This window comes from Anoplophora glabripennis, unplaced genomic scaffold, assembly GCF_000390285.2.
Source record: "Anoplophora glabripennis isolate ALB-LARVAE unplaced genomic scaffold, Agla_2.0 scaffold163, whole genome shotgun sequence".
In the NCBI taxonomy this organism is placed as follows: domain Eukaryota; kingdom Metazoa; phylum Arthropoda; class Insecta; order Coleoptera; family Cerambycidae; genus Anoplophora; species Anoplophora glabripennis.
In genome coordinates, this window is record NW_019416302.1 from 467,683 (window position 1) to 492,601 (window position 24,919).

Consider the following 24,919-nt stretch of genomic DNA (forward strand, 5'->3'; position numbering starts at 1 on the left):
AAGTAATTCATTATAACCTTTATTTCATAGATGCATAAGGTGTATTAAGCACCTTCCAGTTAAATTCATTGAATAAGGAGTATGGAGATGATTGATTTTTTTTAATAAAAGTTGTATATTGGTTATAAAAGTTTTAATATGCGCTATACACATTATTCTAGATAAACAGTTTAATAAGCCCATTTCTTTCAGTGTAACATCTAATATTTTTTACAGTTTGCTATAACAGGCACTTTGATCCATTTCTATTATTACATCATTTTAAAACGTCCCAGTTGTGTTTTTTTAATTTATAAATTTATTATAGCCATGGAATTAGATCCCTCGTCTACGTTTATGCTATGACGTTTCTCAGGACTGGTAAATCAAGTCCGTTTACACCCAACTAAAAAAGGATTTTCCAATTCCCTACCAAGTGCAAAAGACAGAGATAGAATATAGATCGACGTTCAGTGTAACTCAGTCTATAGTCGATTATAGATTATATCGATGTGTGAACCGTATAAAAATCATTTTATATTTTATACGCATTACGGTAATAGTGTTTTTATATTATGTCTGAATCACTCTTTATAATTTCGACCGCGGAGTATAGGTATAGTTTCTTATAAATTTCTCTGATAAATCACTAATTAAAGAAATTGGATAAATTTCTCTATAATTATTACAGGGCTTCTTGTACTTCTGAGCAGAAAATAAATACAGATATTGTTAAAATGTATTTTTCCAAAAATTTGTTACACTAGTTATAGAACAATTTTTAATATGTAAGTACATACATTATAGGGCGGCCATCTCCTGTTGGTGACCAAAACATTGCCCTTTATGAAATTGTTAAACATAAATTTGCAACCACAGATCGAATCTGTAGTTCCAATCTTTCAGTCAATAAAAACATAGAAAGTTTGGGGTTATAATTTTTAGTCTATGTTCTGGGGAGGCGCTGAGTTTTGTGCATTAATAAATTTGTTTCGTTTTAGGTTAATGTAATAAGGCATTTATTAAATCAATCATAGCCTTACTGTTTTTTTTATTTGTTTTTTTTTATCCAAATGAGTTCACTTGGTAGAACTAAACGCCAATGTTGTGCTCCAAGTTACAAAAGTACTTACTATAAGAATGTCTGTAATGTGTCCTATAGAATAGAAATAAAAGTATTTTTCAGAATAGACAGACAATCACTGTGGATGGAATCTGTTCGAAAATTATATAAACAAATTTTACTCTGACAAACATGCATCATTATTTTTGTGAAGACCATTTTGAGTTAATGTTATGTTTATTTTTGAAATCGACTACAAGTTCACCTATTAATTGTAATAATATCACCTCTGACAGTATCCAGTATTCAGCCAAACAGTTTGTTAACGTAACATTACAAAATTTTCAAATTAGGAGCTGCCAAACTTCAGTCTCGGATGACATTTCACCTCTTAAAAAACTGAAATACAGATATTCAAGATTGTCATTTGCCATACCACCATATCATATTCAATTCCCACAATTAAAAAAATCAACGGTACATCGTATTGATGAGAACCAATTAGTTCGAAACAAATGTACGTAAACATAATTTTTGTAATAAGTAACTGTGCAATGCATTTTACATAAAGGCAGGTTTAATAATTCTTTAAAATATGCAGTTTTGTAATGTTTTCTTTAAAAAATTATACCTAATAAGGTCTTTCTGTACATTTTTTGCTACTTAAATATTTTCGAATTCATAACAGATTGAATTTATATGTAGATATATTTGTCACACATTTAAAAATCAACTGCTTTAACTTTCTCATTTAACCAAGTGATAAAGTGTTTCATAAGTAATGGGTCATGAAACAGCTGTTAATGGTTCACCTTAATTTTAACTATCTACTTAAACCATTCGCAGCTGCTTTGTGATCTATTACTTATAAAATACTTTTTATCTTCTTAGTGCATTTTATTACATTTAGATTTACCGCCATTATGGCGCAGCGACATCTATCAGACAGTAAAATTAGAGGTTACTCTAATTTTATTTATTTACTCATATGAATATACACAAAAAATGGGATAGCAAGAGGAAATATAAAAATTAGTTTATACGAGGACAAACGTCTGTAATAACACTTTCTAGATATCTATGGAGTTTCTTTGTAAGAATTTTAGTTAATGATGTGCACAAATTACCGAATATTAAAAAAAAATTAAAAAGCAAAATATAAATTTTCCGATATTTTATAGGCAATATTTAATATTTATGTTTGAAGTTCACTTCCACGTAATAAATTTCATATACCTGTTGCAAATTTTCTCTAATTTATAAATATTTCAAATTTAATATAATTTTATCGAATCAATTTTAAGCGATGGTTCTATTTTTTAGAATTTATATTTTATAGATTATTTCGCTTATAAAACGATAAAACTGCGACATATTTCATATCACTGGATAGTAATTAAAAATGCTAATCCGATGCAACTATACGAGGTTAGACAAGTACTATGTAATTTTTGATCAAAACGAAGGTTGAACTATCATTAAAATGTTGCTAATATATTCTTATTTCCTTTTATGCAAAAAAATTAGCGAGTTTTTCAGCCATATCTCTTTAAACTGATGTTCATTTGTTCTTTTCATTCCGTAGGACTTTTTACATGTGTGTATATTCTACCTCTTTCGATTATCTTATTAGCAAATAAAAAATTAAGATACTGAAACGAAATTTTTTGCTGCTTAATACTTGAATATGATGACATTCAACCTTAAAATTATATCAATATTTTTGCCGAAGATTGTGGCAAGTCACCGGGAACAAAATATATGTCTTTTTTCTGAATGAAAGCCGTCCACTGACTTTTTTGTACGGCTTTCATCGTTTTGTAGCAAGATGATGCGTACAGTTTAGTTCAGTGGTTACTCAACTTTTTGAAGTTACTCCATGCTAACTTTGAGGTCTGTGGATTCCACATATGCCCAAATTGGTGACACGGATGCACCCCGATAATGTTATACAGAACTTCCCTTGTACATCACGTCATCACGAATAGTTTCCATTTATAGGTCTAGTAATTGAAACGAATTTCGCTAATTAGGCGCGCTGCTCCACATCCACACATACCTTTGAATTAGTATGCGGCGGACGCATATATACTTTATAAAATAGTCCCGCTGCAGGAGTACAGAAACGGGGATAATCAGTAGTTAAATAGACTAGAGAGTGGCGATATTTACTGTCACTGCATGCGCTCTCGTTTGTACGTAGTCATTTGAGGTGTTGCAGGGAGAGCATTAGCGAATTCGTTGAGTGCAATACGGACTTTTTTTATGAAATGGAAAAGGTATAATCGATTTTTGCTTTTAAACAAACGTATGGTTTTCTGCTAGATGTCTAGCAAATCACATGTTTAGATTCATTTGTTGCCTAGTAATACACTTAGATATAATGCTTTTATAAATAATATTCAGGTAAGCAGAACTATAATAATTGTGTTTATATCATTCAAAGAAGTATTTTATATTTTTTTTGGTCTTGCATTACTTTGTTCATCTTTGTCAAAGATGATAAGGGACAACAAAAATATAAAATACTTCTTTAAATGATTGCTTATTTGTCATTTTCATTGTATTAATTATATTTAGATATACAATAACATTTAGTTTAGATTTTGGATATTTATTTATTGTTAACTGTTCACTGAGTATTTAGGGGTTTCAATTCAAAGTTAATTGCGCATGTAGTACGTAGGGTTATCTATCTTTTGTACACCTGGATTTCTTGTATCAAAGAACATTGTTTGACTTTATTTGGTAAGATTTTTTAGAAAAAAATTTTGAAATTTGTTTGAATTATATGAATTCGCACTCGCTGGAAAACACCTCAAGAAAAGGAAATAGAGGTACGCAAAAAACACTCAGACACGGTCCAATTCCAGATACAAACTGAATTGCGTATTGCTGGTTGTTGGACTGCTTAGTACCTCGTGTTAACCGCCGCGCTGTTGTCACATTGTTCGATATGAATTTTATCGAATCTTAAATTTATTACAACGCTAATTATTTTTTAGAATTAAGCGTAAAGTTCAAAAAAGTGATAAACATTGTAGTTTATGGTATTTTATGCACGCAGTTATGTCAATATTCCTTAATTAATCAAACTTTTGTACTTCAAGTTGGAGATTTTGATAATTTTTTTCTCGGAAATGGTTGAGTTTAGGACCCATGTCACATAAGGTTTTTTTTTGTGTATTTTAATGTACTCTATCGTCTGTTAAAATTAAGGCAGTCAAACTTCTAACACCCTGTATATTGATTTATAAATTTACATTTTACATTACCTATCGTCAAAATAACCAATAATCAAGTGGGTAGTTTTTATGTTTTTATGTAAAATTGCTATTGTTTAATAGTTTTAGAAGTGCTAGTGAATACCTATAATAGCTAATTGACTTGAGAAATTATTATGAAATAAGTTCTCATTAATTATTTACGAAAAGAATCCTCATTTTTGTATACCTTTAACTTCAAAGAATCTAACAAGGTCTCAAAAATAAACTTATAATTGGAAGTATTTCTATAACATATATTTTCTCGAAGGAAGTAGGTGCCTTTTTAAATTTAATATGATATTTTTAAGATATTTTAAAGTTGAACCATGATTTACTTATATCTGACAGTTGAGAAAATAATAGAAATGGGTAATATACAGGGTGGTTTCGAGGTAATGGGCCAAAATTCATTAGTAGAATCCCCAAGCAAAAATATTGCGATTTAGCCGAACTTACCTTAGTCCAAAAGTTGATAGTTAAAGAGATACAGGGTTTTAAATGTAAAATATTATTTTAGTTTATTTCCATTTATTTCTTAATAAATGCAAATATCTACACAAATTTTTGGGGTTTGGAGTTCTTTGGGTAGAGGAATTGAAATCTGTTCACATTTTGGTTTAAGTTCGTAGAGGGCGCTAGTTGCAATAGATTGAATGTGTTAAAAACGACATAACTTTTTTGTACTTTAAGGTATCTCATCTTTGGTATCAAAATCTTATTTTCCAACTTTTTTTATACAAAAAATATATAATTTATGAAAGTAGCTATCTCGCACCGTTTTCAAGATATTTGGCTTTGAAGCCATTGCTGTTGCATTAAATTACAATTAAGTACCTACAGGTATTATTAATTTAGCGGTAAAGTTTCTTAAGTAGGATTTGGAGGAAAATCAAATAATTGACGTTTTCCACTTGTCTTATTGCTGTAATTTGTATGCTGATTTCTATTAAGTATTATTCGTACCTAATTAAAATTACATCTTAGCTTATAATTTAAATTGTATACTCGTATACATAAATGTGGGATAGAATGCCGAGATTTTCGTTTTTGGAGTTACGTGAATTCAGTTGTTTATGGAGAAACTATAAACACCTGAGAAGCAGCAGATTTTAAATGCTGCAAAAGTCATTTCACGTTAGGGATTTATATTTTAAAATAAGACATTTTTTAATAAACGCGTTGATAAATGTATTGAACTTAGAGGTGGACATTTTGAGCAATTATTGTCAAAAAGGCATATTTTTTACTAATGTTTACTATTTTACTGTTCATTACAATTTTTATTCTAAATAAACCCTCCTAAATGGAAATAAACTAAAATAATATTTTACATTTAACACCCTGTATCTCTTTAACTATCAACTTTTGGAGTAAGGTAAGTCCGGCTAAATCGCAATATATTTGTTTGGGGAATCTACCCATGGATTTTGGCCTATTACCTCAGCACCACCCTGTATATATATATGGGATATAAATAACTGTTCGAAAAATATGACTCAAAGTTTTTTTTTGCTGACTGCGCTAGTATGTTTACATCTAACTTTAATTTACCTACATTAGTTAATACCATGCCTCAGATGCCATATTTACCTACACTAAATAAATAGGTCTGAGTGAATTCATTGAGTAAAATTATCGAGTACCTACATTTTCTGTTAATATTGGCCATATTGATAATTTTATCAGATTTGAATTAAATGTGATAGTTTCACTCATAAATTTTAGTTGTACTCATACTAATAGAGGAAAATTTCACTCAATCGGGTGTATACAGAAATTGAAACATTATGCAGTAAAATTGAGTGAAAATAAGTCCAATTTTTCTTACTACTAGTTTATGTCTAGACTTTTAACTTCATGTTTTATCAATATTTATTCTAACTGTACTAATTTCATTTTATTTTATTTTTTTTAATAAAAGTTTGACTACCACTTCTCTTATTTTGACGTGTACTAACAATGTCTCGCATAAAATATTAAGAATTTAAATAAATAAGTTTATGAAATAAATACATCGCCGCCTTTATGAAGTTTTTACCACCACAAGGATTACGTTCAAGAGCAAGGGGCCACGAGGGACACATATTTCGCGGGTAATAATCCAAAAGTGATGAAAGAAACGTGTGAAAGGGAACTACCCCGGATTTAACTGGTGGAGCAGCCATCAATCAGCGAAGGATTACCTTTGGACTGTTATTAAGAACGCTCCTCATATGAGAGCCGGTCTACGAGTCCGCGTCCGCCTGAAAATATCACTGTAGCCTCTTCCGAGCAATCCAGTCGACCACGAATCATAAGGAGCGTCCGTAAACAAATGAGCGTTCCTTCGGGGTGCGCAAAAGGGATAGTCGGAAAGGTCTAGAGTTTGTAGTGCTGTTGAGCAGTTTAACAAAAAGAACAGCTACTTAATAGGTAGATATTAGTCCGGGCGATTTAGGTTTTTTTTTCAAAAATCGGGCCTAGGGCTTATAATTAAGTAAAAAATACACAGAACGAAAGCCTAAATTTGTGTATTTATAGGGGTCAAGCGTCATATTGTTTATAGACAAAAGAAAAAAATGCTCTTTTTTTTGCTTATCGTTTTTGTTCATGAGGAAATTTGCTACAAGGATAGGCTTTTGCAAGAACTCGCAATTTTTTTTTATATTGCAAAATTACTAGCAATAGTCTGTGAAAGTCATCGCCAGACCCCGAAAAATAAATTTTGTATTGACTTTTCACGTTTTCTTTTATAATTTCATTATGCTTTCAACATTTGTACAAGTATAAAATATTGTCTTAAAATTAATTGTTACAGTTATTGCGTAAATTGTGTCTAGAATATTATTGAATGTTACAATAACAACATTGGACTGCATTTTATAGCATTTAAAAGAACTGTTACATTCAATTCTACCATATTTTATTTAATGAATTGTATTGTTAGAGAATTTTGTCTCTTAAATTTTCATAAGAATATTTAATAGTAAAATAAATATTTAATGTATAATATATTTTAGACATTCAAATCACGTGCTCTACAACGTAAAGGTAAACCATTAATTTGAAAAATTCATAAATATCGTTAAAAAACAATTATCTCGGCTCCTATTAATCGGATCGAGAAGTTTTTTTTAAATTTATATTTTTTAAGCATTATTTGATGCAATTGGTTTGAAATCTGTATATTAAAAAACCGTCGAGATAAGGACCCTCGTTACCGGTTCTTTTTTTGGTTTTTTGTTAATAACTTTTGAAAATCTGAAATTTGCACAGATGCTAGAAAATGTAATTACCTCGATATAGATGGTATTCGAAACGAAAATCTTATCGCTTTTTATAAAAAGTTTGCGATTTATTTTGTGGAAGTCTTTGTCACGAGGAGCAACCCCTACCGCGCCCCACTGTCAGACATAACCCTCCCTCAACTATGAAGAGAAACGGTCGGCTTAACCTCTTCTTCGTTCTCTTTGCCGCATCTCCAACCCATCGCCGACAACCACAGCCTAATACCTATTTAATGAACGTGTCATATTCTACAGAGTGACTTCCACCATATGAAGAGAGCTTACGCATTAGTAAATCCACATGTTTAAATATCTTATCACGTTATCACCAAAATATAAAACATTTGGATAAGAAAACAGCTTTGAGATGAAAGTAAATTTGATTGAAAACATTTGAAATACAATTATTTTACAATGTTAAATAACAAGAATTACCCAGTGTCCAATTGCCGATGTCACCCTGTACTCTGCAAAGCCCGAGACGATGAAATATTATTTTAAATTTACACTCCCCCTCTAAAAGAATGCTGGAGAGTCTTAATAAATGGCAAGGAATCACATTTTTTAAGTTACGGTGACAAATTTGTAGGGAAAACGTTGAGGAAACGGGATGTGGAAGTACTTTCTTAAATTTTTTTCATTAATGGGAATATATAGCCGCTATAAATCGGAATTTTATGGAACTATTAAAGACCTCATTGAGATTCATTGTCTGAAAAAATGTCTTACCTGAACAAAATTTCATTTATAAGTATTTTTAGAGCTCACTCGAAATTTCAGCAAACTGGAAATATCATTATTACAAATGAAACTAGAAAATTTAAAAGTGAAAAGAAACACTCGTGTCAGTAGCATGCTATGCTATTCATATTTATTTAATATTCAGCATGTTAGATGGAAAGAGACTTCTAAATGTGAGCATATTATCTAAATGCTAACAAAACAGTGCATTAATAATAAATGTCTGGCTCAGTTTACTTTAACTTGGGTAAATGTTTGTTATAAGCTGGGGCCAAAATAATAGCGGAATCCTTAATGTATAAGATTTTCTGCAAACAGTAAACCATTAGGGAACCGGACTAAAAACAATTCCCCGCTAAAAAGAGACAAGAATATGTATATCCACCGTATGTAGTAGGTACGTTGTTTGTGTTGTGATATTTGAAAATGTAATAAAAATTGCTGTACAGCCAGCAGTAAAATTATTGAGTTTAATGGTTCCTGTATAGGAAGTTTATTGATTTTAAAATTACAAATTGAGATGTTTTTATACGGCGTAGGTTTCGTTTTCATTCTATTCAAGACATATCAAAACTGGTCGAGGTTTTCTGTTAAATTTCCTATGGTTTAAAATTATGTTTTGTACGTGAAAAAGGCAGCAAAAATAATTTCAGTAACATGAACACGAGTAGGCCTTCTATCCTAGCGCATTCGCCATTTTATCAAAAATACAATGATGTATTGGATATGGATAGCGTTCTACAGCAAATTTAGAGTTAAATTACTGGATATGTTACTTTATATTAACGTTTCAAACCACTAGAATTTCTTTTAAAACGCTTCTTATCAATCTCAGGTCCTTGTAGAGCTTATCTTAGATCATTTCGATTAAGACTTTCACTGAATCACTTAGACCCGAAAACAAACTTGGACCAGACACTTTTATAAGCACACTTGGTCAAAGTTTTCGAGCTTCCCCCATTTCGACATTAAATGGGGGTTAGGCATGGCCATTCTGCAATATTCGTAATTTAGATTTTCACATTTTCCAAAAATTAATATAATATATAATTTAATATAATTATTCACGATGTCAGAAGAAAAATAAGTTGTTTGTAAAAAAAAACCTACCTGCATCGTTAGTTTGAAACCAATTACAATATATTTACTTTTTACTTTGCGGACTGTTTTTGTTGGCTCATTAAAAGTTGGAGAAAGTTTGCTCCCTAATTTCTCCGGTTAACCAGAAGCAAATACACGGTAATATCGCCAAATTTCATATAACCGAAGAAAAGAACATTTTAGCATCTCTCCAAGATTTATTCCCGTGGAAGATATACTTCTTTCAGATATTACGATCTAAAATCGGTATCAAACTGTCACATAATTCAAATTTAAATGTTTTTATTTAAATTTTATGTCGCGCTGTAAAATTCGTCGTAATCCCAGTTCCAGAGGTAATTTATTATATTAACCATTAAAGGAACAGAATAAGACGTTTCAGATATATTAAAATTGTTACAAAAAGTGTCTTAAAATGCCATAAATTATGTCGCCTTTAAATGTCTTTAACGTTAAGAGAAGCATAAATGCGATCTGGGCGATCTATGATTAGTGGTCTCTGCCTTACTATTCCACACAAAAATACTTCTTTGTTTTATGGTTCATCGTTTATAAAAGATTTGTATAAATAAATACATAACAAAAATATTAGACAGACGAAAGTAATAAAAAACTTAATTTATGCATTATTAAAACAAAAGATATTACACTTTATGCAAGTTACAAAAACTAGTATTAGCTTGCGGATCAGGAGTGATCTGAAAAAAGTAAGTAAGTATATGTATTTTATGTTCATAATAATGTTTTAAATTCTAATATACCTAGGTATACATACAATATTTTTATATCAATGTTTTTTTAATAAAATCTTAATAATTCTCATTTGCATAGTTGATAGATGTATCAACAGGTAAGGTAACAATGATTGGACAAGTGCGAAATAAAAAAACAATAAATAAATGCCAAAAGTTGTAACAGAAACCTGGCAACAGCGCACGAATATGCCGAGTTTATTACTTGTAAGTTGGCAGTCCATGTCATGTATATACATTATGTTATGTGATCGCTCGCATAGCTGATTGCTTCAAATGTCGGATGAAGAAAAGAGTCGGTAGAAAAGAAAATTTGTGAGCAAAAGAAGTATGAATGTTTGAGAATTAGAATAGAAAATAGCAAAAGCAGGACAAAAGCTGTTGAAGATAAAATTGTGGAGTCTGGAACCTCCGCACACCGTTCGAGTGCATCAACTAATCGACATAGAGTATATGGCACAAAGTATGCACTGCTCTTTTTCCAAAGAACTGTGATCACGAACTTTAATTATGATTTAGTTACATGCATAAGTAGCATACTACTACTATGATGCACTTCTGTGAATACCTACAAAATGTTCCTTATAAGACAAGAGTTTAAAGCGATTGCATTTATGAAAGTATAATACATGCACGGATTATAAATATTTTTCGAAACTGTGACAGGAAAACCGTACATACAAGCCGTATACTAGCCGAACCGCTGGCTGCTCGTTGCTAGGTCGCGTCTTCGCCCAGTCGTTCAAGACCGACTCAGTTCCAATAATACGCCCGTCATTAATTTTAATATTTGCCGCTGTTGGTTGCACCGCACTGCCGGGTATCTAGAGCCCAGCGCCGACTACATAGTTTGATAAATGAATGATACCGACGGAAAAAATGTGCGGTGCTATCAGTCCCAACTAATGTAACGTCGCATTTGCGCGTTCAACGGTAAAATAAATACAGTAAATTCAAACGGAGGTTTCGGCCAACCGCGGCTGGCATTGTTTGATGATGCTATCGGGCCGGTTATTGAGAGGGCCGTTAACAATGGCAGGCTACTAACGTAGGTTCACAGTAGCATTTACATGTGTCATGCATCATTTGCCCTGATCTCTATCGCACTCATTAGCAGTACGCCCCAAAAAAAATGGATAATAATTACGACGCCCTAGGAATAATAGATACAGAACAGCCTTGGAATACACAATAATAATTACCAATCATCCGTCGTACGCCAAAAGGGATCAAAACTCAATAACCATGAGATAAAGGGGCAATGATTTAAAGTCAAAGTTCGATTTTAAAGACTGATAACTCCGGGGCCAAAGATTGGTAACCCAGGAACCAAAGTGCAATGAAAATCCCTTATTATATGCCTTTTTCAGAAGCAATCTTGAGTATGCATCAATTTTTTTGGTGTTCCCATAGTATGACAATTATGTAAATATTCTACAAAATGTTCAACGAAAATTTTGAAACTACATTTTAAAATTCACCCTTTTGCGGGGTATCCTCAGTGTGGTCGACTAATTTTTTTATTTCCTCACATAGTGATTGATGTAAATTTGACGTATTTGACGATGTAATCTTGTACAAAGCAGTTTCTAAAGGTGCTAATTAAGAATATCTTACTAGTTTTCTTTCTAAAAGAATCGCTAATACTTTTTTTTGTAAAATCGACCCCCTTTTTCCATCTCAGAATCGGACGCCACTGACCACAATCAAATCTCACTTTATAGGTATATATTCACCTCCAAATTTTCATAATACTCGGATATCAGGGTCGTTATCAAAAAATTCAAGACACACTGAAAGAAGTGCGCTTTATTCTTGTATAGTGATGTATAGTGGCTAAACTAAAGTTATCAAAAAATTCAAGACATAATCGCGAACATTTCATTTGGAGAAAGCGCGAACAAACTTATTACAAAATTCTCCTTTACATTTTATGTGTTGAATTCATAATATATGAGTATTGCAGTAACAGTGACATTTTTAATTTCGTTCTTAATGATCCCAAGTCGTATTTCAAACATTAATTTTATTACTTTCTGTTAGATTGACTTTTCTTGATTCATTAGGTACTATTTTTTTTCCAACATAGTATATTTTATATTATTTTCCATCTGTACCTTCCTTTTCTGTTATTAGGTGTAAACCTGTATAGTATAGTGTATTTTCAAAAAAAATAAAATAAAATAAAATAAATATTTCGAACTTTTTTTAGGTATTCCCGTGTATTTAGTTGTTTTTGGAGATATTTCGAAGTTTTTAAAAGTTTCTTCGATGTATTTCGCTGCTTTTTAATATTTTAAAGGTATTTGGAGTTATTTTAATGTATTCAGCAAGTGAAAAATTGTATGCAGTATGCAGTTTGATGTATTTTGTAGTATTCTAAACCCATTTTAATAGATTTGAATGCGTTTTGATTAAAGCACTGAACCTTGCGAATATAAATTAACTTTTGGATTGTTAATAGAAACGAATCAGATCAAAAAGCCCTTTAAAATGAGCTACAGTTTATTATATTAGAACGAAGCAAGCTCAAGTCATAGCATTTTAAAAAATCAAATATCCTCAAATCTGCTGTTGCCATGATAATTAAAAACAAATTGTCGTAATAAAATTTGTACACTGAAAGAAATGGGCTTATTAAACTGTTTATCTAGAATAATGTGTATAGCGCATATTAAAACTTTTATAACCAATATACAACTTTTATTAAAAAAAAGCAATCATCTCCATACTCATTATTCAATCAGTTTAACTGGAAGGTGCTTAATACACCTTATGCATCTATGAAATAAAGGTTATAATGAATTACTTATACATTATTAGGTGTTATAGACTTTATATTCCAGTTGTATAGTAGGGAAGATTTGTTGTATAAAGACCAGTATCCGAATTTGTATATAACAATTGTATTAACAGAATTATTCGTTCTTATACTGAATATGTTTCCGTTTTTAACGTGTAAAACGCATCTTATAATGGTTAAGTGATCGTCACCTCTCGGTGCATAATCGGTTATGATCGTTGTTAAGTTATATTCATAGTCTTGTAATAATAATCATATGTCAGACCCGAGAGCGAAGTGCGCCGACTCAATAAGAAACCTGGCTATTCCAGCCGCTGATTTAGGGTTCGCCGCACGAGCTCATCCCTTCTAAGATTTCAGTAGCATGCTATGCATGAAGCAGAACGGTACTCAACTATCTTATACAGTCCACTTTTATTGTCCATACATGTTCAATCATTGTCAAAATAAACACACAAAACCACAACGTCTTTATTATCTTTACTCAAGAAGAGAAAATACAACAATCGTAAAATTTCCGACAGTCCGCTGTGCATCGACTTACACACGTCTAGTTTGATGAAAATGGACAGTATATGCACATGTTTTGTGGGATACATGATCATATCGCGTTGTGTGAAATGGAAAATTATTATGTAAGTATCTAACTGTTTTATGGCTTGTAATTGTTTTGTTTTTTCAAATGTAAATCTTGTCTAAATCTTAAAAATTATTATTTTGTAGGTCCTATTAGAAATCGCTGATGTTAAGTTTTACATAAGATGGAGGAACAGAAGGTTAACGGTGACAAAGAAGAGCATGGGTATAAAGTCAATCAACCAGAGGAAATAAAATTATATGGAAAGAAGCTCAACCTTTCTGGGGATGCTTCATTCTTAAGGTGGAAGAGTTATAGTGCAAATTCTCATGTAATACAAGAAAATACGGGTGCATCGTTGCTAAGAAAATAAACTGGACAGTTTTGGGAGCGATTTGTCATCATTTTTAATGCTTAAAAGTATGTTTTATGTATGTTTACATTAGAACCTTAGCTTGTAATTACAGTTATCCAATAAAATTTCTGAAAACTTAATGACATATGTTTTTAACTCATACAGAGTATACAACAGTTTAATACATTTATTATTATAAAACTTATAACCAGTACTAGATGTTCTAATAACGATATGGAACACTTTAATAACAGTTATTGCTATTATTTCGTAAAGGGTATAAAAAACGTTGTATACTAGTTATACAATAATTTAATAAAAAAATAAGGTTTATAGTCACTATACAACTGTACTAGCAGTACGCGTTTTATATCCAATATTCACCTGTTTAACTGTCTAATAAAAAATACAGCGCATTTCTTTCAGTGTAGAGGATTGAGCAGAAATTGTAAAAAATACATTACCAATCTACATTGTACCCAAAATATTTGGATAAAGTTACGAATGTTTTAATTTAAATTTTTTTCATAGCATAAATATTGTCCGATATATAAGCAGTTCCGTGGTTTTAACTGATCACGCTTACTCTCTTAATCTCAGAATGCAGTGTTTGAGTAATCCGACAGCGGATACCCCACATCCACACACATACCATTAAATTTTACAACAGCCCTAGTTTTCCGTTTTTGGCAAGGAGGCCGTCTGGCTGGAGGCAACGGAGCGTTAACCCTCTTCCGGCTTTTTCATAAATTTGTCAATGGGCCAACTTCCACCCGGACGACTTATGCAGCAACAACCAAAAACCAGAACTGTGTCGTCTGGACGGCATTAATTTTGTCGCGGAGCCCATAAAATTCCAAACGAGCACAAGTTTTACTACCATTAGTTTTGATTAACTCGCGTTGTTCCCACAGTATTTCATTGGTATTTGAATACATTCTATAACTAGTACTGCCATTAGATAAACAAAACAAAGTAAAAACCAAAAACTGTCACAATTAAGCTTTTTCACTAATTTCTGTATCTGTTTAATTCATTACCGAAACGTGAAAAGTTGTTTTTCAGTGTAGGTACGTAAACTCGACATCAGTCAGGAATCTATTACAAACAGGCAGAGCACAGGAGCATTCATCAGTAATAATATCGCCCCCCAACTTTATTAAAGGCAAAATGCTCCGAATAAATCAACCGGTGCCTTTTTATCCGGAAACCGAGGTGAGGCCCGGAGCCCAATGAATGCATTCCGGACAGTAAAAAAAGGAAATCGGCCACTCTCTCATATTGCCATATATCCGATGGCCTCATATATCCGTGTGCAACATGTGCTAGAATGCATGAATTCCCCTACATCCTTTATGGATTATTAATAGCGACAGGATAAATTTACGGGATCCGGAAGGAATTATTTCAAAATCGTCCTAGTCGAAGCCTAATTGTAATAAATAATAGATAGTCCTTATTAATTTAGTATAACTTTTTTTTCTAAGTTTCTTTCCTACTAGTTTCGCAGATTGTGCCATCTTCAGAGAAAAAGAAACTAGGTACATATAATATAAAAAACGAACTTCAACATATAAACAAACAGAACAGCAAATATTCTCCAATTGTTATAAAAAACAAACAAACTTAAACAATTACATTCATATAAGTACATTGAAATGAAATAATATGAATAATAGAGGATGTTATTTAAGTACGTGGCCAAACTTCAAGGGGCCATTCGTTGAGTGATTCTAAGTCGAAAAGTTTGCATAAACATAGGACCAGTAATGCTTCGTTTTCAAAATACAAGTGTGAAACTTTTTTCAAAGAATCGTTTTTTCGTAAAAATCAATAATCCTTAAGCCGATTTTGTTGAAATTTGGCAGTGTTATTTATGGTAGAAAGGGGCTAATTTAGCCCTAACTAGATTAAAATTATTACGTCCAGTGGCGTCCTGGGAGCACCTTAACCAATATTTTTGACAAAAAAAAAGTGTGCGCTACTGACTTTTTATAACTTTTTACGCATTAAGCAACCAAAATTACAACTTTTTTGTCTCGAATTTTTTTCATTATATTGCTTCCTTTTTGGAAAAAAAATAAAAACCACTTTTACAGTCAGTTTACAAAATTCACAATTAATAGATAGGTATCAATAATTCGATTTAATAGTATAAGCAGCTTGATCAAGTAATTTGTAAATCTATCTACTTTAAAGATTTTTTAGAAAAAATTGTTTTGAATTTATTGGAAATAGTTTAATTACATTAAAATAGAATCAAAATAAGAGAACTACGAGTAATAAGGAGATGTGTAAGTATATTAAAATTTTCTACAATTTTATAACAGTTACTACATATCTACATATAGAAAAAAAAATTTAAAAGGCGAGTATTTTATAGTTAATTATAGTTTTTTGAAAAATTATACAGGATCATAAAAAAGTATTATTTATTTATACAGTATCATAATTTTTGGCGATAGTAAAAAAAAAGTACGTAAATATCTCGTGAATATCTAAAGGCTGTAAAAAAGATGACATTTTCTACACGACACATTTTACATCTATTAATTCTGGATTTCATTACAAACATGTTTTTTTCAGTATAAAGTTTTTCTTATAAATTGATCATATTAAAGTAATTAAAAGATATACCTAACTCAAAGATCTCTTTATATTTTGACTTATATTTTATTTTAATTTGAAATTGATTTAACACGACTCTTGCATCGCGACGGAAACTGTCATAAAAATAAATTAAAAATAAATAAAAATGTTTAAATTTTCACTCGGCAATTTGTATATCGATTTTTTTTAATAATTAATTTTAAATAATTTAGACAAAAAAATTACCTTTTAAAAATTAACAGTTCAGCATTCTAAATATATTGCATTCGTCCTATGGAGTTGTGATAAGATGTTTCTATAGAAATGAAATTAACATTCTACACCAACAGTTACAAGTTATAAAACAAAGTATTTTCAAATTGTGGCTAACATTAAGACAATTATTGATCTAATTTATAATTTAGAAATGACCGGCTATTGATTTTGTTTCATTTATAGTTCATATGTACCTTATTTTATATCGTTCAAATTTAATACAGATGATATCACTAAATAAATACCTAAACCGAAAACACGAATAAACTTATTTTATTTTTATAAAAGTATACGTTTGATAGATAAGAATTATTATTTTCATGTATTATTATTGAAAGAGATATACAGAATGTTTCAAGATTAATTGGCTAAACTTAAAAATTAAATTTGGGTGAAGAAGCGTTCAATTTTTTGCGCTTCCCTGAAGACGTTTAGCGTTTTATAATTAAATTTCTTGAATGGTAAAAAATTGTAAACATATGATGACAACATTACATCACAAACAACAATAGAAATATTCATTACTTACATAAGTACATTTCCATTTTCTTTGCAGTTGAAAGAAACTACCTCATTAAAAATTTGAATTCGAGAAGTCAAAATAAGAAAAAGACACCATCAAGTGTTTGTAAAGGTATAATTAATGTATCTTGTCGTTCCTTGTAATGTATCATACATTTTTTTATTGTTATGGGGCTTATACGAGATAAAATGAAAAAAGAAAAAATATGCCATCCAAATTTTTGAAAAAATGTTCATTTTCTTTTAATTACCGCAATATCTACTCTCAAATTTTGTATATTTTTTATATCTACTAAATTTATATTTACCTTCATTTACTTCAATAAAATACGTTAAGGACACTATGTTCCATATAAACACAATATCTTAGTTCAAAGTACAATAGCAGCATGTATTAGTTTCCTTTTTAGTCCCGTTGTCGTCTTTCCCGTTTTGTCAAGCGTAAGTTGTGTTCAGAACACAACTTTTATCTCTAACACGTTCACTTTTTGTTTTGTATGATACGAGACTCCGTCTCCTCCAACTAATCTTGTTTCGTAGGTAATTTCTAGCGACGTACAAGCTTAATATCGAAGCAAAGCACAGTGTTTTAATAAAACTAACAACATAACTACTTCATAATTAATACACAATATTCTAATTTATGAAGCTGAAGATAGCGTTCCGATCGTTCCACCAAACAACGAGTCGCTTTGCCAAGGCAAGGGCGATGTAGATTTACAAAACAAAGGAAATGTGTTTCTACGAACGGTCATGAATACATAGTTTGACTGCAGTAGAAAAATTGTGTAAGAGACACATACTGAAAAAGCAATTTTTATGTTTAAATTATATCAACATTATATTTATAACAAATTATATAAAAAATTATTACTTTTATTAAAAAACAAAGATAATAAAAATGAAATAAATATATAAATGTAAATTTTACAGTAACGAGTTACCGCTTTTTTTTGTTGTTTCTTGAAAAGTTTATTGATAATAGTTTTATCATAAGAAAAAAAAACCGACCTATAAAACATCTACAAAATTGTTTGTAATTTTTCAAGAATACGAGAAGAAATAAAAATAACAGAACCCTAATTTCACTTTCTCTAATTCAAATGAATTTCACTTAACTATATCTACTATATTCTATATATTCTATTCTATATATTCTATTCTTCTATTCTTCTATTCTCTATATTTCTATATATTCTACTATATTTCACGATGTTCTAGATTCCAGTTCGTACGTTTTCATAAAAATGAATATATTCCCATGTTTTGACAGAAGTAAAAGGTAAAACATTTGAAGTTACAGCAACTATGATTATATGAAACCTATGGAAGACATTTGTTAATAACGAGCGTTCAAATAAAAACGTGGTCGAAGTTGGCTCTGACACATTGGACGTAGGGAGTAGCTTATAGCGACCAACTTAACCTCATTTCTCAACGAGCTGTATAGCAGCTGTCAGTTTCAATAACGTTAATGACTATATAACTTTATTTTAAAGAATAATCGTGATAACAATAACAAACAATTAAAGGAGCTGCGGAAAGTGTCCCCCTCCTTGTTATAACAATAAATTAAAGCAGCTGCTGAAAGTGTCCCCCTCCTTGTTCCAAGCACTTTTCACACCTGTTCCTCAAAGAATTAAAGACATTTTCTAAGATGCTCGGGGTATTGTTAATTTCACGAATCTTGTCTATAAGTCGAGCCTGCAGATGGTTTAAATCAGGAATAGGCAGTTCAAAAATAGTGTTTTTAAGGTAAGGCCACAAAAAGAAATCACACGGCGTAATATCACATGACCTCGGTGGAAATTCATGTTCAGCATTGAGACTTATTAGTCGATTTTGGAAAACTTCCCTCAACATATTCATCGTCTCGCCTGCCGTATGTGCCCTTGCGCCATCTTGTTGAAAGTAAAAGTTTGTAATTTCGTTTTCTTCCAGCTGGTTAACAAAAGGAGCGATAATTTCTTCTCTATACCTTTGCGCAGTAAGAGTACCATTAAAAAAAATAGGTCCATAAATCCTCCTTCGATTGAGAGCACACCAAACTCCAATTTTTTGAGCGTGTAGAGGGCCCTCGACAAAAAAGTTATCTGGTTTTTCAGAAGACCACATTCTCATATTCTGTGAGTTTACGTAACCACTTAAATGAAACCAGGCTTCATCAGAAAAAAAGGTGATATTATGAAGTTCACCGTAGTTGTTTAAAAACCATTCACAAAATACAGCCCGTCGCGGAAAATCAACTTCATGAAGTTCTTGCTGACAAGTTAAACGATAGGAGAACAAACGCAAATCTTTTTTTAACACTGTGTGGCAGGTACCGACTGATACTCCCACCATTTGTGATAAAACACGTACAGAAGTTCTTGGCGCATTTTCCATTATTTGTTGGACATTTTCTTTTAATTCTTCAGTCCGCTTTTTAGGTCGGCCGCTTCCTTCTTTTCTTGTTACACTGCCCGTTTCACGAAAAACATTAACACAACGCTGAACTGCACTTTGAAAAATTTTGTACTCAACAACGCCGGGAAATTGATTTTGAAATTCTATGAAACATTCCTCAATAGAATACTTCCATATTCCATCAATCTTGCGTCCATTTCTAAAGTAGGACTCTATGATAAACACTTTTTGTTCTTGAGAAAACACCATTTTAAACGCTTTTTAAAACGAAAATATTCAAATTGATAGCGGCGATATAGCGCTTTGACAGATGACGTTTAAGTTCATTTGCTATACGCTACGCCCTACGTCCAAATTTTCAGAACCAACTTGACCACTTTTTTATTTAAACGCTCGTTATAAAAAATTATTACTTTTATTAATAAACAAAGACAGCAAAAATAAAATAAATAAATGTAAATTTTACAGTAACGAGTTACCGCTTTTTTTGTTTTTTCTTGAAAAGTTTATTGATAATAGTTTTATCATCAGAAAAAAAAAACAACCTACAAAACGTCTACAAAATTTTTTGTCATTTTTCAAGAATACGAGAAGAAATAAAAATAACAGAACCCTAATTTCACTTTCTTTAATTCAAATGAATTTCGCTTAACTTACATACGTACTATATTTAATATTTTATGATGTTCTGGACCCCAGTTCGTACGTTTTTATAACAATGCAATGCAATTCGCAGAAACGAGTCATGTTTTGACAGAAGCAGAAGATAAAACATTTGAAGTTACAGCAACTATGATTATATGAAACCTATGGAGGACATTTGTTAATAGAAAATGTTACAGAAGAAAGCTCCGCATTCCGAATTATATTATATGTAATGTATATTTCCAGCATATTAATATGCATTCTTTTCCACTATAATAATGGTAGATACTATAATGAACAGTCTTGTGGTACATACAACTCATGATGTATCTGTTGTGATATATGCCAGCAGATGTATATATTAAACGCGTTTTTACTGAGCTATTTCTGTAGCTGTACGAGTTCAGAAACACTAGTATGTATATTCTGCGCACTTTCAACTTTGAGATGGTAAAGTGACATCCGCGTCCACATCGTATCAGGAATCAGTATACGACACGTACCAGTCCCGTCATTAGCGGAAACGTATCGGGTGAACTGTTTGTCTCGAAATCAGTAATTCACCCGCAATAAAAGCACTCGCAGGAATAATTGCCCACATCGCCGTTACACAGATGCTGCGGCGAATTTAATATTTTAGGTGATTTTCACAACATAAACCGGCGCAGTAATTTAATTGCTACGTTTAATTTATTTCGGTTGTATGTAGTGGCTCTAAAAACGGCATTAACATTCATTTCTGGATATAAACTACCGAGAAATTCAGCGGCAGTGCGCGGCCAAGTCGTGGGTTCTCCTCTCACTTTAATAAAATATAATTGCCAGATTGTATGGAGAGGTTCTCGTTCGTATTTTCAAGCCTCAGTGGATATTATAATTCACCAATATATAGTTATAGTCATTATATTCCCTGAAGTCACTTATTTGTGGCATTGTTTTGGTTTTTCCTTATTTATTGGGTACTTTGTCACCCCTGAAATAAATAAAATTCAATGAAACAAACTCTAACGCCAGAAGGACCAAACGTACGCGTCTTTGCTGGGTATACATACGAGTAGATACAAGTTTTTGACGTTTTGAAAATCTATTTTCGTTTTCCAAACTGAAAATGAAGTTTCGCTATAAATTATTCTTGACAGTTTAAATTTGCTTTGTAATGACCCCTTAAAATTCTTTATTTTAGTCTGCTTTCATGAGATTTTTGGTTAGGCAATACTATTTCCATAAGAATTTTTTTTAAGTTGTTTTACAGATGGCAAAATACTCAAAAAAATAATATTAATTGTTAAATATGTGTTTGTACCACTTTATATGTGTTGTTTATGAAATATTTTTTAAACTATAAAGATCGTACCGAGACGTCAATGTATAAAAATATCCGCTAAATATTTATCGGTCTGAAAAAATTAAAAAGGATTTCTTTGAGTTCCTTTTGGTGAACATCCGTCGCCAGGAAGTCGCCACTATACATTCTGTTTTAAACTCGAAGTTTTTTCCGCATTTTACATCCGCTTCCAGATATGAAACAAGAGCAAGAAAGTCGGAAGCATGCAATTTCAGTTATTTAATTTTATAATAAATTGAAATGTCCTAAAAGATTAATAGCGATCCTTTTTATACAAAAAACAATCGCAGGGAGTAAAAAATTATATTTGCGGGAAGTTTTGCTGGAGACAATTTTGTTAAGTCGTCAATTCATCCGATTTTGTACAAATATTATTTACTACCTATACACCCCACGAATACACGGGGTGTTCCAGAAAGACCTCCCGTAAATTCAGGGGGTGATAGTACGATAAAAAATAAGAATTTTTTTGTCTTATGAACTATATGCCTATCTCCTCTTGTTTTCGAGATACAGAGCGACAAAATAAAATTATTTAAATAGAATTTTTCGAAAATTTCCAAACGGTGCGAAATATTTTTATGAAATTTGGTATTCCGGGGTTTTTAAGGACGCCAAATAAGCTGGTCTAATTATTTTTTGGATATTTCATAGAGGGCGCTAGTTATGCTACATTCCTATTACATTTTAGGTTCTAATTTTTTTAAGGTTAGGTTTTGTACCATTCGGGCTCCAATTTCTAATGTACAATTTTATTTTCCAAAAATAATGTACTCTTGTTAGAAACAGGCTTTTAATTGAACTCTTACAATATTACGGTGAAGAAAATAAGTGACTTTTCTCAAAATGGGCTTATGTTTAAACTTATTGGTATGTATCATAAACAAGGCATACATTCTCAGTAATATTTTACTTTATATCAAAATTTTAATGATAATATTGTAAGAGTTCAATAAATGCCTTTTTCCTTGAAAACCGTTCACATTAGGAAATTCTAACAAGAGTACATTATTTTCAGAAAATAAAATTGTACATTAGAAATTGGAGTCCGAATGCTACCTAACCTCAAAAAAATTAGAACCTAAAATGTAATAGGAATGTAGCGTAACTCTATGCAATATTCAAAAAAGAATTAGACCAGCGTATTTGGCGTCCTTAAAAACTCCGGAATACCAAATTTCATAAAAATATTTCGCACCGTTTGGAAATTTTCGTAAAAATTCTATTTAAAAAATTTTATTCAGTCGCTCTCTATCTCGAAAACAAGAGGAGATAGACATATAGTTCATAAGACAAAAAATTCTTATTTTTTGTCGTATTTACTATCACCCCCTGAATTTATGGGAGGTCTTTCTGAAACACCTTGTATAGTTTTTCTTAATATACGGTGGTACAGACACGGTCAATCACTTTAATTAATTTATTTAAAAAAAGTTACTAAAGCATTTTTTCATAAGGCTTTTCATTTCAAAAGGAATATTTTCTGCATGGTTAGTTTTACAGCAAATTCATTTTTTTTTAATTTCGCATTAAAATACAATACGAGTTGAGTAATCATTTAACATCAAAAAAACAATGTTTATCTGTAAATTTACATTGAATTAACCGGAAAAGTTTTACACGTCTTTTTTAAACTGTCACGGTGAGCGGTTCTGACAGCGGGTCCTCCCCCACAGAGCTTAGTCCGAGAGCAACAAAGGTAGGTCAGAGATTCCTAGCTGATGACAAGGAAGTGCAGTGTAAAATTATAACTGACAGCGGGCAAGTACTTATGACAAGACGTAAGAGCCCAAAAATCCTCATAGTACTTTAAAAATTGCATTGCTTGACTTTTACATTACATAAATATATCCTTCGCTGAATACTGTCAAATCTGTAATGAATAAACTACATTAGTTGTCTTTTGGATATAAGAAAAATTTGGATATTAAAAAAACGTATTTTTTCAATAAATGAATTGAAAAATTTACAGAATATACAGGGTTGGACAAATGTATCGGAACACTTGTGCATAGAATGAACCATAAGTTTCATTAAAAAATACCTTTAACAAAAGTTTTTGTAGTATTTTTATTCTTTTCAATGACGCACTTTAATTTCCAACATCTATTTTATTAAGATACGGCGTTATTTCAGAGAAAAAAAGTCTGAGGAGTTTCGGAAATGTTGATTTTAAGATAATACGTATCCATATTTACTGAAATTATTATGTAGGTATCTATACTGCCAACATTCGCACGATAAAACAAATATAATTCTAATTCATTATCCGCCTCTACCTCGCGTAACCCTCCAAATATTTTACAACCCCACTAAAAGAAAAACATAAGAAGCCAATTCCCCCATTCCGCTCTCCCAGTCGCCCCCTTTCCCGCCCTCGGGGACGCGCCATCAAACACATGTTTTACTTCAACGACCGCATTGCTCCACATCTTTTTTGTTATTATCTCCTTCCCATCTTTCCGATATATTCGTTTAGGCGTCCCGATGATAGTTATTCCCTTACACATATAAAAATTATTACTCCGAACGCCAATATTATCGGGCTCCGCTCATTTATTTTCCTATAAAATATTAGGTATTTGCTTGCGAGGGCCGTATTTATACGGCGGTTTGGGGGAACGACATTAATTCCGTCACTTTTTTTTTTATCTGGCGGAACATCGAGGGCGTAATATTATCCCTATCTTTCTTATAGATTCGTCCCACGACGACCAGGTTGTGTAGTTATTATGAAATGCTACGTGGGCTCGATGTCGCTGAACAAGGATAAGGGTATAGATCAAATAAAAACGTGGTCAAGTTGGTTCTGAAAATTTGGACGTAGGGCGTAGCGTATAGCAAATGAACTTAAACGTCATCTGTCAAAGCGCTATATCGCCGCTATCAATTTGAATATTTTCGTTTTAAAAAGCGTTTAAAATGGTGTTTTCTCAAGAACAAAAAGTGTTTATCATAGAGTCCTACTTTAGAAATGGACGCAAGATTGATGGAATATGGAAGTATTCTATTGAGGAATGTTTCATAGAATTTCAAAATCAATTTCCCGGCGTTGTTGAGTACAAAATTTTTCAAAGTGCAGTTCAGCGTTGTGTTAATGTTTTTCGTGAAACGGGCAGTGTAACAAGAAAAGAAGGAAGCGGCCGACCTAAAAAGCGGACTGAAGAATTAAAAGAAAATGTCCAACAAATAATGGAAAATGCGCCAAGAACTTCTGTACGTGTTTTATCACA

General features: G+C 31.6%; 1 protein-coding gene across 1 annotated transcript in view; it reads right to left on the reverse strand.

The window, feature by feature from the left end:
* Window positions 1–17,671, reverse strand: part of LOC108903500 — a 38,384-nt gene extending 20,713 nt beyond the window's left edge. The window contains exon 1 of the mRNA XM_018705713.1: window positions 17,599–17,671. Coding sequence (XP_018561229.1) covers window positions 17,599–17,604 — 6 coding nt within the window. The 5' untranslated portion in view covers window positions 17,605–17,671. The remainder of the gene's footprint in view (window positions 1–17,598) is intronic.
* Window positions 17,672–24,919: the final 7,248 nt, after the last annotated feature.